The sequence below is a fragment of the Rhinolophus sinicus genome, linkage group LG01 (assembly GCF_036562045.2).
Source record: "Rhinolophus sinicus isolate RSC01 linkage group LG01, ASM3656204v1, whole genome shotgun sequence".
NCBI classification, from domain to species: domain Eukaryota; kingdom Metazoa; phylum Chordata; class Mammalia; order Chiroptera; family Rhinolophidae; genus Rhinolophus; species Rhinolophus sinicus.
In genome coordinates, this window is record NC_133751.1 from 451,286 (window position 1) to 468,314 (window position 17,029).

Genomic DNA, 17,029 nt, shown 5'->3' on the forward strand with positions numbered 1-17,029 from the left:
TTTAAGACTCGCTCTGTCTTTAACCTTTGCCATTTTAATTATAATGTGTCTTGGTGTGGGCCTGTGTGGGTTCATCTTGTTTGGGACAAGATGTGTGCTGTGCTCCCTGGGCTTGTATGTCTATTTCTTTCACCAGGTTAGGCAAGTTTTCAGTCATTATTTCTTCAAATAGGTTCCCAATCCCTTGCTTTCTCTCTTCTCCTTCTAGTACCCCATGATGCAAATGTTGTTACACTTGATATTTTCTCAGAGGTCTCTTAAACAATCCTCAGTTTTAAAAATTCTTTTTTTCTTTTGCTGTTCTGATTGGGTATTTTCTGCTACCTTGTCTTCGAAATCACTGATTCGATCCTCTGATGATCTAGTCTGCTGGTGATTCTTGCTAGTGCATTCTTCATTTCAGTTATTGCATTCCTCACTTCTGACTGGTTCTTTTTAATGGTTTCTATATCTTTTTGTTGTTGTTTAATGCTTGCTATCTCTTTGTGGAAGTTCTCACTAAGTTCCTTGAGCATTCTTATAACCATTGTTTTGAACTCTGTCTCTGGTATGTTGTTTGCCTCCATTTCATTTAGTTCTTTTTCTGGAGTTTTCTCCTGTTCTTTTTTTTGGGGGGATGCATTTCTTTGTTTCCTCATTTTGGCTGCCTCCCTGTGTTTGTTTCTATGTATTAGGTAGACCTGCTATGTCTCCCAGTCTTGCCTGGTGACCTTATGTAGTAGGTGCCCTGTGGAGCTCTGAACAATCTCCTTGGTCACCTGAGCTGTGTGCTCCAAGAGTGTTCCTTGTATAGTTTGTGTTTGCCCTCCTGTTATAGTTGAGCCTTGGTTGCTATTGGCACATCAGTGGATGGGATTGACCCTCAGGCTGACTGGCTGTGGGGTTTGGCTACGTCCACAGCCTATAGGCTGCGGTGTGGAAGGCTTACCCCACTGAGTGGGACTCACCCCAGTGGGCTCTGGTGCCTGTTGAGACCTCCCTTTGTTTATGCCAGTTGTGGGGCTAATTGGGCAGTGCTCTATTGTGATCTGAAGCCAACCTCCAAGTACGTTGGTTCTGGGGCCTCTTGGAAGGGGCTCAAGTGCAGGCCCAGGTCACCCACTGCCTGTGACTGCCTGGGGACTACCTGGTAGGAGCTACAGAACGATCCACGGTTGTTTGCTGCCTGTGCTAAACCTGGAGGCATGTGGGAGAGGCCACACTCTGAACCGAGGTTGGCTGCCACGAGTACCAGGCCTGGGGTAACGCCACAAAAAGCCAGGACACTCTGAGGCCTGTGGCCAGTTGTCGGTTCCCATAAGGTTCAGCTGCAGAAAAAGCCTCCAGCACTGGGAGAGTTGGGTGGGCGGGATCTCAGTGAGTCAGCAGGGTGGAGCTGCGGGGCTCACCAGACCAATCAGATTTAGACTTGGCCGTAAACATAGGGGGCGGGCTCAACACAGGAAAGATGGCGCCTGCTTGCTGGCTGCACAGGAAGAAGACACCACACAGGGAAAATGCCAACTCTCCTCCAGGCCTCCGCCTGAAGTCACACACCTCAGTCTGCCCCGTTTGTCTCCGACGCCATCCGAGTTACTGTCTCTTCACTGGAGCCCAAGGTGAGTGCCTGTGAGCAAGTGAGTCTATGTGCGGGCTGTTTAAGAGGACAGCTGGGTTTCCTGCAGCCTTCCAGTCCACCCAGATGGTCAGAATTCCCACTGTTTTTCACAGCCAGATGTTGCGGGGGCCCCTCTTCCTGGCACCAATACTCTGGGCTGGGGAGCCTGGTGTGAGGCTGGAGTTTCTTGCTCTTCCGTGGGGCATCTCCGAGATATCCTTCCCAATTTTCATCTGCCACAAGGAGGTTTGGGGTCAGCCCATTTCATGTCTTGTGGTGGCTTCTTTATATCCTTAGTTATAAAACCTTTGTTCAGCTAGACTTCAGATGTTTCTCCAGGTTGATTGTTCTATAATTTAGTTGTAACTTTGATGTTTTACAGGATGAGGCAAGTACAGCGTGTATCTACTCTGCCATCTTGGATTGTTCTCCTTGAAGAGTATTTTAAAGGCAAATTTTAAAAATAAAAAAGTGTTCCTTCTTTTCCCAAACATGCTATTTAAAAGGAAGTAGATACAAACTGAATTTTAATTCCTCCAGGGTCAGCTATGTTGAGCCCGTGTGGTGTAGTTGACTCTACATTTGTAGTTCAAGAGGGGTTGGGGGCTTCCTGGCAGTGCGGACCCCAGCGTGGTCTGAGCATCTTACCTTCTGTCCACGGTAGCCCTTGGGGCCAGGGGGCCCAGGGATCTCCAGACAGCTCACCTTGTAGCACTGAAACAAGAAGCAAAGGGCAGTGTGAGGCCAGCATGAGGAGTCCCAGCTGGGGGTGGGGGTAGGGAGGACACTGCCCAGGCCCCTGGCCCGCTGGGTAGTGGGCCAACCTGAGCATGGGGCTGGATGAAGGACTAGATTCAGGAGGCGCCCACCAGGGGGCTGGGGTCTACACAAGTTCTAGCCAAATTTTAGAAACCGAGGCTGGGCTGACAGCAGCAAGGGTCACATAGCGGGTGGCTAGGCACCTCATGCTTGTGTGTTAACTCAGTGCTGTGAGCAGCTGTTCTGGGAAAGGCTGTGCTTGTAGGAGCCTAGCGGACTGGGAAGCACTCCTTCCTGTGAGCTGGTGCTGGGACACACAGGGCCAAGGGTAACGTCAGGGACCCAGGCAGCAGATCCCTTGCTGGGTACCCCACGCACCCGTCTTCTCCTGGCCTAGCTCAGGGGGACAGAGCCTGTCAGTCCGGAGGGCCACCCTCCACCTTGTCCACTTGGCAGTTGCTTGGTGGGTGACCCTAATGCTGACCCTAACACTGACACTAATGCAGACTTCCTGGATTTCAGCAGCATGGTTTGGGTCAGGTGCCCTTCCTTCAAACCCGTCTCCGGCCCTACATGGAGCACAGGGATCTCTCTCCCTTGCCCCCGGAACACCACGGTGGTGTCAGGCGCAATGTGTAATCTCTGCTGAGTCAGCTCAGAGGCCCCGAGGGCACGCGGCAGGCACAGGACTGGCAAGGACCACAATGCCTCTCACCTCTCCATAGGCCTCATGTTTCTGTAGGAAAGACAGAGAGAAAGCCTGGTTAGCCCCCAGCCGGAGCGTCTAGTGGGGAACGCAGGACATCGGAGCAAGCGGGACCCTGCCCGGGCTTATCCTTTTCAGGCGCCTCACTCACAAGGGGTAAACCGAGGCTGGCCCTCCACCCCCGGCGGGGGCGGGGGCTGCTCACCATGACTTTGATGATGCGGTTGATGGTGTCCTGGTCGATCTCGGTGGAGTCGGGCCGCATGGTGGCGTAGTTGCCGCGGTAGAGCTCCAGGGGCGTGCTGGCGATGTCGCGCAGGCCCTGCTCGTTCAGGTTCCGGTTGGGGGCCACGGCGAAGAGCCGGATGCCCTCCTCGCGGGCCCGCTCGGCCTGCAGCTTGATGCCGCCGCACGGGCTGCCGGTGACATGGCCATCGGTGATGACCACCGCGAAGTTGACCGCTCCCTTGGCCCCGTGCTGCCGGACCTCCCTGGTCATGTTGCCCAGCGCGCAGTCGGTGAACGTGCCGCGGCGGAAGGAGCGGATGGACTGCAGGCTCTTGGTGAAGGACGCCCGGTCACTGCCGGGTGGGCTGAACACCTCCACCTGGTCGGAGAAGTGCAGGCCGCCGTAGCGCCAGCTTAGGGCCACCTGGTCCAGGTACAGCTCGTCCTGCAGCTGGCTGATGAACTGCGGCACGAACTGCTGCATGTGGTACAGGAGGCTGTCGGTGGGGGACTGCATGGTGACGCTCTCCGAGGTGTCCAGCACGAAGTACACGTTGACGGGGCAGTCGGCCTTCTCTGGGGACCCGGACCAAGGGCGGCGGTGAGCTGGCCTCCCCGCCGCCAGGCTCTGCCACACCCCTCTGCCCACCCGCGGGCTCCCAGCCCCCCACCGCCGGTACCTGGGCAGCTGTTTCTCTCAGAGGTGCCGGGTGCGATGACCTCCTGCTGCTGGGCGTGGAGCGTCCCCAGGAGCCCCCAGAGCAGGAGGGCGGAGCAGGGGCCTCGCAGCATCTCGGCGGCACCGGTGCGCCCTGACGTCCTCGTCCTGCAACCGGGGGGGAGTGGCCACTGCAGACGGCGTCCCACGCAACATCCTTTCCATGAGTCCCTCCTGTCCCCAGAGCCCTCCCCCCAATGGTGGGGGTGGAACACACAGTGTGTCAGCCAGCAGCTAGGCTCAGGGACCCTGGGTGGGGGCCACAAACATTTATCGACGCAGAGACCACACGCTTCTGGCTGTGTTCTGGGTGGGATGAGCGCGTTCACGGCCGTCCCTGCCCTGGAGCCTGGGTCGCTAGGCAGATGGGCGCATTTTCCAGAACTGAAATGCTAGTGACGGGCATCGTGAAGAGGGTGGGGGGAGGGGTGTGTGGGGGGCAGGGAAGAAGGGTCAGCTGGGGGCAACTGGGAGGAGGGGCACCGGGAGGGGACAGAAGCCCAGGCGAGGCAGAGTGGGCCTTGGTACTTGATGCCAGCTGTCCAACTGACCGCATGCTGACCAGGTAGGAAGAATGGCGTGGGGTGGAACGTGGGGTCCGCCACACAGGCAGGCCTGGGGAGCTCGGGGTGGGGGACCTTCCCTAGAGCCAGGGAAGGTGTGCCTGGCATGTTTCCTTGGATTGGAGGTTTTCCTGCTGCTTGCTGCCTCTGTGCCCAGGCCCAACCCAGGACCAGAGGACCTGGGGCTGGGCTGGGCGGGCAGGCTCTGGGGACCAGGCGTGGAGGAATGGGGCCTCTCTGGGAGTGTGGGGAAGGGGCTTGGCTCAGCTCTTCTGGCAGGGGCCCCTGCAGCCTGCTTTGCACAAACCCCTGCTGTTCCCAGGAGCCCCTAGAACAGAGGGTGGACCCAAAGGAAGACCTGGCGTCTCTACCCCTGAACTTGGGGCCCTGCTGGTGGGGAGTGGTGGCCAGCTGGGCCCTGCAGGGCTGGGGTGAGGGGTGGTGCCTGGACAGCTTTGGGGGGAAGCAGACGCATCAGGGGCACTTCAATGCGGTTTTAACTGGTGACACCCCTCAATGCTGTGGGGACCTCTTATATTTGAGAGGAGGTAGATGTGTGGGCAGGTGCCACCAGACTTGGGTTTAAGGTGAAGAGGGGCTAGTCCTGGCATAGTTAGAGGTGAACAGGACATGCCCTGCCTCCCCCGATGTGGAGTCATGGTTGGGACAAGAGGCCATGATGCTGCAGGTAAGAGCCGTGACCCTGTAGACAGTGACAGTTGCCGAGGTCAAAGCAAGCTCAGGGGATCCAGGAGGGTGATAGATGTGTCAGACTGAGGACCCAAAGGAAGAGTGCTCCTGGCTGAGCAGAGGCTGGTTCCAGGGGACTGGCTGGGGGCAACACTCGGTTGGGGTGGGGGCTGAGGAGGTGGGGTGAGAGGCAGACCAGGGCGTGACGAACTCAGAAGCCACGAGGGAGTTGGGCTGTGACAATCAGAACCAAGGGGTCCAGGGCCATCAACCACTAGTGACGGCCACTGTGAGACCTTAGGGGGACCGGTCAGGGCTGAACACAGATGTGGGCACATTCCATCCTCTACTACCTGTCACCCTGCTGCCCCCATGGGGGGAGATTCCAGTGGGGGCACCAAGGTGCCACCCTGTCCTGTCTGCTACGGGTGAGGGAGGAGGGGACCGATGGGCCAGGGAGACTGCACCCAGATTGGCACTGCTCTCCATGTACACCCCCCCCACACATCACATCACACACACCACATACACACTGCACACACATCACACCGTCACACACATAAATGGAAAGATGCCCACATAATAAAGTGTACTGGTGGAAAGATTCTCAAATGTAATGAAAAATACCTACACAGGAAAAACACAATAGCAACAACACAGGAAACACCTAAATAGAAAAATCTGGCATTGTGCTAGGCAGCCTCCGAGGGGTCCCGAGCACTGTTGCCTCCTGGTCTTCATGCTCTCATGAGTCCTCTCACACACTGAATCACTGCTGGCCTGTGACCGACAATAACATGAAGTGATGGCATGTGAGTTCCAAGACTAGGTCATAAAAGACATGTGGCTTTTGCCTGGCTCGCTGATAGGGAAGCCAGCTGTACAGGAAGACACTCAAGCAGCCTCTGCAGAAGCCCTTCAGGGGAAGAATGGAGGCCTCCAGCCGCGGGCTGGGCGAGTGAGCCACCTGACAGGCAGGTCTCCCATCCCAGTCAAGACTTCACGTGACCATCACCTTGGTCAATATCATGACTGCACCTCATGAGGGGCTGACCCTGAGCTAGAACCACCCAGCCAAGCCCCTCCTAAATTTCTGACCCAAATAAACTATGAGGTAGTAAATGTTTATTGTTTTAAATCACTAAGTTTTGAGGGAATTTTCATTACAGCTATAGATAACTAATAGAGGCATCAAACTTTTCTCCACAGTATTGTGGACAGAAGACAATGAGATAATAACATCAGAGTTTTGAGGAAAATAAAATGACCCGATGATGTCTTCCCAGCCAGCTTATCTTTCATGTATAAAAGTCTCAGGTAAAAATGAGCTCAGGTCTATGCCAGCTATATGCCATTGCTAAAAAATTCTGCAAGGAATTTCTGCAGACAACAGAGAAATGAACACAAATAAATAAAAAAGCAAAGAAACGAGAAATACAGCAAAATGTAGAAAATGAAGAGAAAAAGAGCCAGGAAGCATAAAATTAAATGCCAGAAATATCACAAAGATCAGTTGTGATCAGAAATAAGTTTTCTAAGGAACACATTGGAGAGGCACATCTCGTTTTTGGATGAAAAACACAATATTTAAGAATATTAATTATTTCTAACAATCTACAATTGAATGTAATTTTGATTAAAATCTTTTTTTTCTTTCTGGTAGTATGTGTTGACAAAAATGAATCTAAGATTCACCTGGAAGCATAAGTAAAAGTAGCTCAGAAAAATAAAAAGAAATGAAGGGCGATGAGGAAACTTGCATTAGCAAATGCAAACAGCACAATAAAATTGCAGTGATTAAGAATTGTGGTCTTGGTGTTGGAATGGGCTGACAGATCACACAGCAAGAGGCATAACAACATACATGAACTGAGGAAATGATGTGGTGGGCTTTCAGAGCCGTGAAAGGGGCTGGCACAAGAGTTCACCATGACGAGAAATAAAGGTAATCTGACCTCACATAGAGCACCCAAACAAATTCCAGGAGAAGTAAGTAACTGAGTGCAAAACATGGACCAAAAAGCCTTCAAAAAAAATAGAAAGGATGAAAGGACAATGAAATATTTTCTGTGGTTACTCTGCACCAGACACTAAGCTATATCTCTTCATTAAGACTCACAACAGCCCTCGGACTAATAGTACCCATCTCACAGCTAAGGAAACTGAGAGTAAGTGTAGGTAACTGGTCCAAGGTGCTCAGCTAACAGATGAGGTCCAAACCCAGGCAGCTTGGTTCCAGGTTCACATTCCTGATAACTGGGCTCCCACATACGACTTTCATTACAGCAAGAGCAACATGAAAAGAGTGAAAACACCGAGAGCCAGGCAACAATCTTCCCAATGCGTGAGCACAATTTCATATTCTTAAGCTTTAAACATTTTGATGGCCCATTATTAGGTGTGTAAATGTTTCTACTGTCGTATCTTCTTGCCATATTGAACCTTTTATTAATATATAATGTCTTCCTTTGTCTCTTGTTACTGTTTTTTATTAAAGTCAATTTTATCTGATATTAGTATGGCCACCCCTGCATTCTTTTGGTTCCTCGTTGCATGGAATAATCTTTTCCATCCTTTCACTTTCAATTTGTGTCTTTGGATCTAAAGTGAATCTCTTGTAGACAGCATACAATTGGATCATGTTTTAAAAAAATTCATTCTGCCAGTCTTTGTCTTTTGATTGGAGGGTTTAATTCATTTACAATTAAAGTAACTACTGATAAGGAGAGGCTTACTTCTGTCATTTTACTGTTGTTTTCTATATATGAAGTGTGATAAAAAATACGGTGAATGTTTAAATTAAAAAATATATATTACATTAAAAAAAGATACATTGCCATTTATCCCCCTCAAAACATATTCCCTTGCTTTGAACACACTTATTCCCATTGTTCTTGCCACTTTCGGAAGCAGTTCTGGAAATCCTCTTTCGTGACTGTTTTTAGTTGCGCTGTCATGGCTGCCTTCATGTCCTGAATTGTTTCAAAATGTGTACCTTTCATGGTCATTTTGACTTGGGGGATGAGCCAGTAGTCACACAGTGCCAGATCCAGTGAATAAGGTGGATGAGGACACACCTGTAGTGTTTTTATTTGACAGAAATTGTGTCTTTTACTGCAATAATTTTTTAAATTTAAACATTCATTGTATCTTTTGATCACACCTTGTACCTTATCGCTTTTTTGTTCCTCATTTCCTGCATTACTGTCTTCTTTTGTGTTTAGTTGATTTTTGTAGTGGAACATTTACATCCCTTGTTCATTTCTGTTTGTGTATATACTTTAGGTATTTTTTCTGTGGTTACCATGGGGATTACATTTAACATCCTGAAGTAATAACACTCTAATGTGAATTTATAGCAGCTTTACTTCAACAGTATACAAAAACTTTGCTTTTGTACAGCTCCATCCCCAGCCCTTTCAGTTATCGGTCACAAAATGACATCTTTATATACTGTATGTCCAAAAACATAAGCAAATATTTTTAAGGCATTAGTCCCTTAATTATGTAGAAAATAAAAATTATGTGGAATTACAAACCAAAGTTACAATAATACTAGCTTTTGGACTAATAATTATTTTAAAAATATATTCATTTCTTAACTCATGTAGAAAACAAAGAATGGAGTTACACACCATTGTTACAATAGGAACAGTTTTTATAATTGCTCATGTATTTATCTTCTATGGCTTCAAGTTATTGTCTAGTGGCCTTTCATGTCACCCTGCAGGACTCCCTTGAGCATTTCTTGCAGGGCAGGTCTAGTGGTGACAAACTCTCTCAGCTTTTGTATCTTGGAATGATTTAATTTTGCCCTCACTTTTGGAGGACAGTTTTGCTGGATGTAGGATTATTGGGTGACAGTTATTTTTTTCTTTTAGCACTTTGACTATATCAGCCCATTGCCTCTGGTTTCCAAAGTTTCTGATGAGAAATCTGCCGATAATGTTATTGAGGCTCCCTTGGATATGATGAGTTACTTCCCTCTTGCTGATGTCAAAATGCTTTTGTTGTCTTTTGACAGTTTGATTATAATCAGTGTGACAGTCTCTTTGAGTTCACTCTACTTGGAATTCACCAAGTTTCTTGAATGTTGAAATTTGTCATTCATCAAATTTGGGACGTTTTTAGCCATCATTTCTTCAAATATTTTCTCTGCCCCTTTGTCTCTTATCTCTTTTACTTCCATAGCATGTATGCAGGTCCTTTAGGCTCTGTTAACTTTTTAAAAATATTTTTTCTTTCTGTTCCTTAGAACACCGTCCTATCTTCAACTTCACTGATTCTTTCATCTGTTTGTTCAAATACCTTTGAATGAATTCTTTCATTGTAGTTATTGTATTTTGCAGGTCCATTATTTCTTTTTAGGTTCTATCTAGGTTTCCTATCTCTTTATTGATATTTCCATTTTGTTCAGACATTGTTTTCTTGACTTTCTCCATGCCTTCCTTTAGTTCTTTGAGCATTTTTAAGATGGGTGTGTTAAAGTCTTTGTCTAGTAGATCCACCATCAGGTCTTTTTCAGGGACAGTTTCTGTTGGTTTATATTTTTTCATTTGAATGGGCCATACGTTCCTGTTTCTTTGTGTGTCTTGTGACTTTTTGGTTGTTGAAAACTGGACATTTGAATCCAATAATGTGGTAACTCTGGAAATCAGATTCTTTCTCTTCCCCAAGGTTTGCTTTTGTTTGTTTGTTTGTTTGTTTTTATTGTTGTAGGCTTTCTCCATGCCAGTGGTCAGCCTGGGTCATAAATGTAAGCTGGTCTCTGGTCTTTTCTGCGCCTGCACCTTCCCCTGGGCATGTACATGCAGTTGCTTTTGAATGCCCTAGTCTTCATTGTTGGAATCCCAAAAGGAGAAAAAGAAAAATAAATGGGGAAAAAAGATGCCAACACTTTAAATTCCCTGGAAGTCAATTCAGCCAGAGAGGAAGGGGCTTGCCATGATGGGTGAAAGTGTGACAACAGTCGCAGCCTTGATAGGTTTAAAAAGAAAATGTTACACAAGGTACCTTCTCTGATCACAATGGAATAATGTTAGAAGTCAATAACAGAAGAAAAATGGGAAAATTCACAATACTGTGGAAATTATACAACTCACTTTTAAACAACCAACAGATTGAAGAAGAAACCACAAGAGAAATTAAATACTCAGAGACAAATAAAAATGAAAACAAAATATACCAAAACATGGAATACAGTGAAAGCCGTGCTAAAAAGGGAAATGTACAGCTATAAATGTTTATAAACAAAACAAAACAAGAAACATCTCAAATTAATAGCCTAACCCGTTGTAGGTTATTGAAACCTGAAAAAGAACAACAAACTAAACCCAATGTTAGCAGACGGAAGGAGATAATAAAGATTAGAGCAGAGATAAATAAAATAGACAATAGAAAAACAACAGAGAAAAATCAGTGAATCCAAAAGTTGGGTCTTTGAAAAGATCAACAACATTGACACCTTTAGCTAGAATGACAAAGACAATGACATTTAGCTAGAATGACTAAGAAAGAAAAAGAGAGAAGACTCAACTTACTAAAATGAAATTGGGGGCTTTACTACCAATTCGACAGAAATAGAAAGGATTATAAGAGAGTGCTATAAGCAGTTGTACACCAACAAATCAAATAACCTAGATAAAATGGAAAGTTCCTAGAAACACAAAACTTATAAAGACAAAATCATGAAGAAATAGAAATTCTGAATAGACCTAGAGATAGTAAGGAGAGTGAATCAGTAATTGAAAATCTCCTAACAAAGAAAAACCCTGAACCTGATGACTTCACTGGTGAATTCTACCAAACATTTAAAGAAGAACTAACACTAATACTTCTCAAAGTTTTCAATTGCAATTCACCAAACTTCAGTTGAAGAGGAGGGAATACTCCCTAACTCATTCTATGAGGCCAACATTATCCTGATACCAAAGCCAGACAATAACACTACAAGAAAAGAAAACTACAGTCCAATAACTCTTATGAACATTGATACAAAAATCCTCAACCAAATATTAGCAAACAGAATTCAACAGGATAGTAAAAGTATTAAACACCATGACCAAGTAAGACTTATTCCTGGAATGCAAAGATGGTTCAACATATAAAAATCTATCAGAGTGACACACCATATTAATAAAATAAAGGAAAAAAACCTCATGATCATCTCAATCTGTACAGAAAAAAAACTTTTGATAAAATTCAACATCTTTTCATGATAGAAACATTAAAAAAATTAGAAATAGAAGGAAACTACCTCACTATAATAAAAGCCACATGTGAAAATCCCGTAACAAACATTATACTCAATGGTGAAAGACTGAAAGTTTTTCCTCTAAGAACAAGAACAACATAAAGATGCCCACTTTTGTCACTTCTATTCAACATAGTATTAGAAGTCCTAGCCAGTGCAATTAGGCAAGTAAAAAAATAAAAGTCATTCAAATTGGAAGGGAAGAAATGATTGGTTCACAGATGATATGATCTTATATGTAGAAAACCCTAAAGATTCCACAAAAAGATACTTATGTGTAGAATAAATAAGTTTAGCAAAGTAGCAGGATATAAAGTCAACACTCAAAATCAGTTGTGTTTTTGTACACTAACAATGAACAATGCAAAAAGGAAATAAAGAAAACAATTCCATTTACATTAGCATCAAAAGAATAAAATACTTAGGAATTACCCTTACCAAGGAAGTGAAACACTTATTCACTGAAAAGTAAAACATTTCTGAGAGACATTGCAGATATAAATAAATGGAAAGATAGTCCATGTGCATGGATTAAAAGATTTAATATTAAGATGTCAATACTACCCAAAGCGATTTATAGATTCAGTACAATCTCTAACAGAATAATAATGATGATTTTTACAGAAATAGAAATATCCATTCTAAAATTCATAAGGAATTTCAAGAGACTGCAAATAGAATAAGCAATCCTAAAAGACAAGAACAAAGCTGGAGGACTCACACTTCCTGATTTCAAAACTTATATAAATCTACACTAATCAAAACAGTGTGGTACTGCCATAAAGACAGATATATAGAGCAATGGAATAGAATAGAGAGTCCAAAAATAACCCTTGCACATGTAGTGAAATGACCTTTAACAAGGGTATTATGACCATTCTATGGGGGGAAAGACAATTTTTCAAAAACCAGTGCTGAGAAAACTGGATATCCACATGCAAAAGAAAGAAACTGGAACCTTAATTAACACTATACACAAAAATTAACTCAAAATGGACCCATGACTTAATGGAAGACCTAAATCTATAAAAATTTAGAAGAAGACACGGGGCAACATATTCACAACATTAGATTTGGCAATGATTTCTTGGATATGACACCAACAGCACAAGCAACTAAAGTAAAAATAGACAAATTGGACTTCATAAAAATTTTTTGTGAGTCAAAAGGCAACCTGCAGAGTGGGAGATAATATTTTCAAATTATTTTTCTGGTAAGGGAGTAATATCCAGAATATATAGAGAACTAAAACTCAACAAAAACAACAACTCAACAAAAAACACACACAAATACCCCTATTCAAAAATGGGCAAAGGACTTGAATAGACTTTTATCTAAAGAAGACATACAAATGGCCAATCAGCTCACCATCACTAATTAGGGAACTGCAAATCAAAATGATAAGATACCACCTCACACACATTAGGATGGGTACTATCAAAAAAATCAGAAAATAGAAAGTGTTGAAGAGGTTGTGGAGAAATTGGAATTGTTTGGTGGGAATGGAAAATGAGAGAGCTGCGATGGAAAACAGTATGATGGTTCCTTAAAAATATAAAAATAGATTTACCATATGATCTAGCAATTCCACTTCTGGGTATATACTCAAAAGGATTGAGAGCAGGGTCTCAAAGAGGCATTTGTGCACCCATGTTCATAGCAGCACTACTCATTATAGCTAAAATGTGGAAGCAAGTGTCCACTGATGGATGAAGGAGGAAACAGTGGTCCATGCTCACAATAGAGTATTACATATTCAGCCTTTAAAAGGAGGGAGATTCTAGCACATACACTGCAACATGAATGAATCTTAAGGAAATTATGCCAAGGAAATAAGCTAGTCACAAAAGACAAATACTGTAGGATTCTAATTATATAAGATATTTAGTATCTCAAAAATCATAGAGACAGAAAGTAAAATGGTGGTTGCCAGGGGCTGGGCGGAGGGGGAACTGGTGAGTTATTGTTTAGTGGAGACAGAGTTTCCGTTTTGTGAAATGAAAAGTTCTGGAGATGGGTGGTGGTGATGGTTGCACAACAATATGAATGCACTTAATACCACTGAATTGTACACTTAAAAATGGTTAAGATAGTAAATTTTACATTATGTGTATTTTACCACAACTTTTTAAAAATGGGGGAGGGAAGCTTACAAATTAGTAAAAAATCAGCATCTGTAAAGAACATGGAGAAATCATAACCAGGGAAGTAACAACACTACAAACTGTCAGTGATCAAAAAATGTTGAACCACACGAAAATCAATGACACGCAGACAAACCAACAAGGCGCCCACCCTCCTCTGTGAAATTGGCAAATGAGAAAAAGACAGTGACACTGCTCATTGTCTCTCCCTGGTGATGAGCACCAGGGTCCTTCTCCACTCCTCTGGTGGGCATCTGACTCTGCTGTCCTGGAGCACGGCCCCTCCAAGCTGGGGTCCCCACCTTCTATGTGCTCGTTACAGCATCTACAATGGGCCACCATGAGGCTGACCCACTGGTGTGGCCTGGGGCGTTGACATGTTTTATGTCCCGGCTGAGTCTGCACAGTCTGTGGAGAATGTTGCTTTATGGTAAGGCCCAATGCCAACGTGTGCCCCTCGGGTGGGGACCAGGGCCCCCAGGGCCTGTTCCTCCAGCTACCTCCCATGAACCCTGCTTCTTTGCTGTGCCGCACACCAGGCCCCACCCAGCTTTGCACAAATGTGCGAAAGGAGCCACAGGAGGAGCCACCCCACTGAAGTGTGAGGGTGTGTTTAAAAGGAAAGAATCAAACTATTGGTGTTTTTCTTAATAATCACACGAGCAGTATAAAACGTGTTGTGGCTGCTGACATGGTCTACCTACAGTTCGCGCACCTGGAGACCCCTAGCGGCCCCGGCAGGTAAAGGGCAGATGGATGCCCAAACCTTGCTGTACACAAGAGAGCGCCGGTTGGGGAGGCGGGTGGGCGTGGCCATACCTTTTGCTGCAGCCCCAGGAAGCGCCTGGGGGCCTAGGGCCTTCTCCCAGGCACTGGCGGTTCCTTCTGTCCTGGCCCACCCCAGGGAGCTGTCTGAAGGCAGCTCTGCTGCCTACGGCTCTCCACGGCTCCCCATGACACCCAAGGGACTGCAGCTGGGCCCTGCACAACGGAGCCATCTGTGCCGTCGTGGGTGTGCACTGCCTGGTGCGGACGACCACACCTCACCCGACCAGGTGACACAGTGGATGGAGCCCGACTTTCCCCCTGGACGTTGCTTTCCATGTGGCTTCCACTGCAGACGTGCCCACCTACCCCGACCAACTGCGGTCTTCACAGGCCTCTCAGGTCACTTTCACCAGCACAGCTTCAAAGCGGCTGGAGTGGCCAGTGGCTTATTGAGACCCGTGTCCTGCCGAGGGGACACGCCTGGTCCCCGGGTGCCCAGCCCCTCCAGTCTGGCCAGGAGATTCCACGTCACTATGCCCGTATGCCCGGGGCCCAGGCCCTTTCCCCAGCCCCCTTCTCCTGCGTCCCAGTGATGGGAGGAAGGCAGGCAGCTTCCTTCCGGGAGCCCAGATGCCTATTGGCCTCTGGGCCTGGCTTCTTAAGCAAATGTGAGATGGCCTCCTGGCCTGACTCCTCTACTGGAAGGAGAAAATAGGGAAATCTGTGGCTCTCAAGCCTCCTTTTTGGGCATCTATCTAAAAATGAAGATCCTCTCCTTGGGGACAGCTGGGTAGATGGGGGAGGTGGGTGGGTGTGGGCATGGGAGCCGGAGCTGTTTCCCTGGGCACAGGGGCCATATTCCAGGTGGGTACTGAGTGGGATGGCCGGGCCATGCCCTGCTGTTTTGTGTGTTGTTACCATGTTAGTAAAATCAGTAAGCCTCTCAGCAGTTGACACCCCCACACCCTGTGGGCTCCACCCTCCGGGGCTCTGCTGGGCCCTGTGAGGAGTCCTGGCCAGGATGTAAAGGAGCCACCACAGGCGAGATCAGCGGGGTTCCCACCTCACTCTGTGGCAGCCACTCAACCCGCTGCTTAGTTTCCCCAGTAGACTTGTGGGGGAGGTCGGGTGGAGGGTGTATGTGTGGGGGACACCTCCAGCCTCAGAGGAATGGGGGGCAGGCTGAGCTTTTGCTGATTCCCAGGGGAGGGGCTATGTGACCTGTGCTCTCCACCCACCCCATACCCTCCCTCCGGGTGTCAGAGAACCCCCTCCTCTCTTGTTGCCCCCAGGAACTCATTCTAGCCCCCACCACTCCTTCCAGAAGGAGGACAACTGTCTCCCTGGGGTCCAGGGGAGAGGGGCCAGTACCACTGGAGACTCTGTACCCAGTTTCACGTCAAAGGAGGCTTCACCCAGGGGGTGACTTGGGCCCTCAACCCTCCTCCAGGCGAGAGATGACACTAAACTTCCCAGGACCCGGGAGGGGTCTGACTAGATGCTGAGCCCTTCCAGCCCTTGGTGACTTGGGGTGGCAAGTTCCAGCAGAGAGCAGAAGTGCTGCGTCTTAGCACGGAGCCCAGGGATAGGGAAGAAGCCCCCCACTCAGCCCCAGAAGAGGCCAGGAGGAGGCAGCACACAATTAACTGCGCCCCCTGGTCCCAATGCGTGAGGCACCAAAGACATGGACGAGCAGAGCTTCGACCCCGGGCCAAGTGATTGAAGTGGGGCCAGAAGGCGGGCGTGGGTCCCCAGACCCCGTCGGGAGATTCGTTACCTCGAGGAGAACCAGTCAGGGCGCCGGCCTAGGGGAGCCCCCAACCTGGGTCCCCCGCGCTCCTGCATTGTCCTGTCTGTCCGGCAGGGCTTGCCAATCAGCAGGACGCGGCTCCAGGCCGGCTGCCCGGGTCCGAGGGCCGGACTACAGGTCCCCACGCAGGAGGGTCCTGGTCCTAGGCCGGAGGGGCGCTTACCTGACTTCCAGCGCGTGCGGGGCGCCCTTGCGGGACCCGTCCGGAAGAGGCTCCGGGTCCAGACAGCGAGAGCGGGAGCCGAGTGGGCAGGAGGGAGGGGACCGCGGGAGGGGCCGTCGTCTTATATCCACCCCGCCCCCTCCGAGCCCTCCCCACCCCTCCCTTGACGCGCGGCCACCGGGAGGCGCTGCGGCCCTGCGGATGGACCGGTGGGGGTATGAAGGGGACGGAGAGAGAGGGATGGAGGGGGGAACCCGGGAGGGCCGAAGGGAGTGGGGGGTTGCAGGAAATGGGCCCCCACAGGAGACACGGCGAATGTGGGGCGTTGCCACCTCTCCAGAAACAGTCCTGGGCGAAGTCACAGCCCCTCCCCACTTGCCGGGCCGCGTCCCCTCCCGTCCTGGGCGTTGAGGACGACGCTCAGCACCGAGGGCCCACGAGGGGGCGCCTCGGACTCCCCCTAGAAAGACTGCCCCTGGCAGCGCGGCAAGGTCCGCCTGCGAGCAGTTCCTGGCTCAGTGTCCCCTGCCCGGTGTCTCCCCTGTGCCCTGCGCTCTGGGGCGCGGTCAGGGAGAGCGAGGGCCAGCTGGGAGGGGCGAGGGCTGCAGGCCAGGATAGCCCGAGCCTCAG

The 17,029-nt window shown here is 48.2% G+C and overlaps 1 protein-coding gene across 2 annotated transcripts in view; it reads right to left on the bottom strand.

Annotated features, from left to right (window-relative positions):
• COL6A2 (collagen type VI alpha 2 chain) overlaps positions 1-16,530 on the bottom strand; it is a 33,512-nt gene extending 16,982 nt beyond the window's left edge. For both annotated transcript variants that reach the window (XM_019717583.2, XM_019717582.2), the window contains exons 1-5: positions 16,400-16,530; positions 3,971-4,116; positions 3,268-3,866; positions 3,072-3,092; positions 2,246-2,311 (exon numbers count right to left, since the gene is read on the bottom strand). In XM_019717583.2, the coding sequence (XP_019573142.2) occupies positions 2,246-2,311; positions 3,072-3,092; positions 3,268-3,866; positions 3,971-4,082 (798 nt within the window). In that variant the 5' untranslated portion in view covers positions 4,083-4,116; positions 16,400-16,530. The remainder of the gene's footprint in view (positions 1-2,245; positions 2,312-3,071; positions 3,093-3,267; positions 3,867-3,970; positions 4,117-16,399) is intronic.
• Between the last annotated feature and the right edge of the window lie 499 nt (positions 16,531-17,029).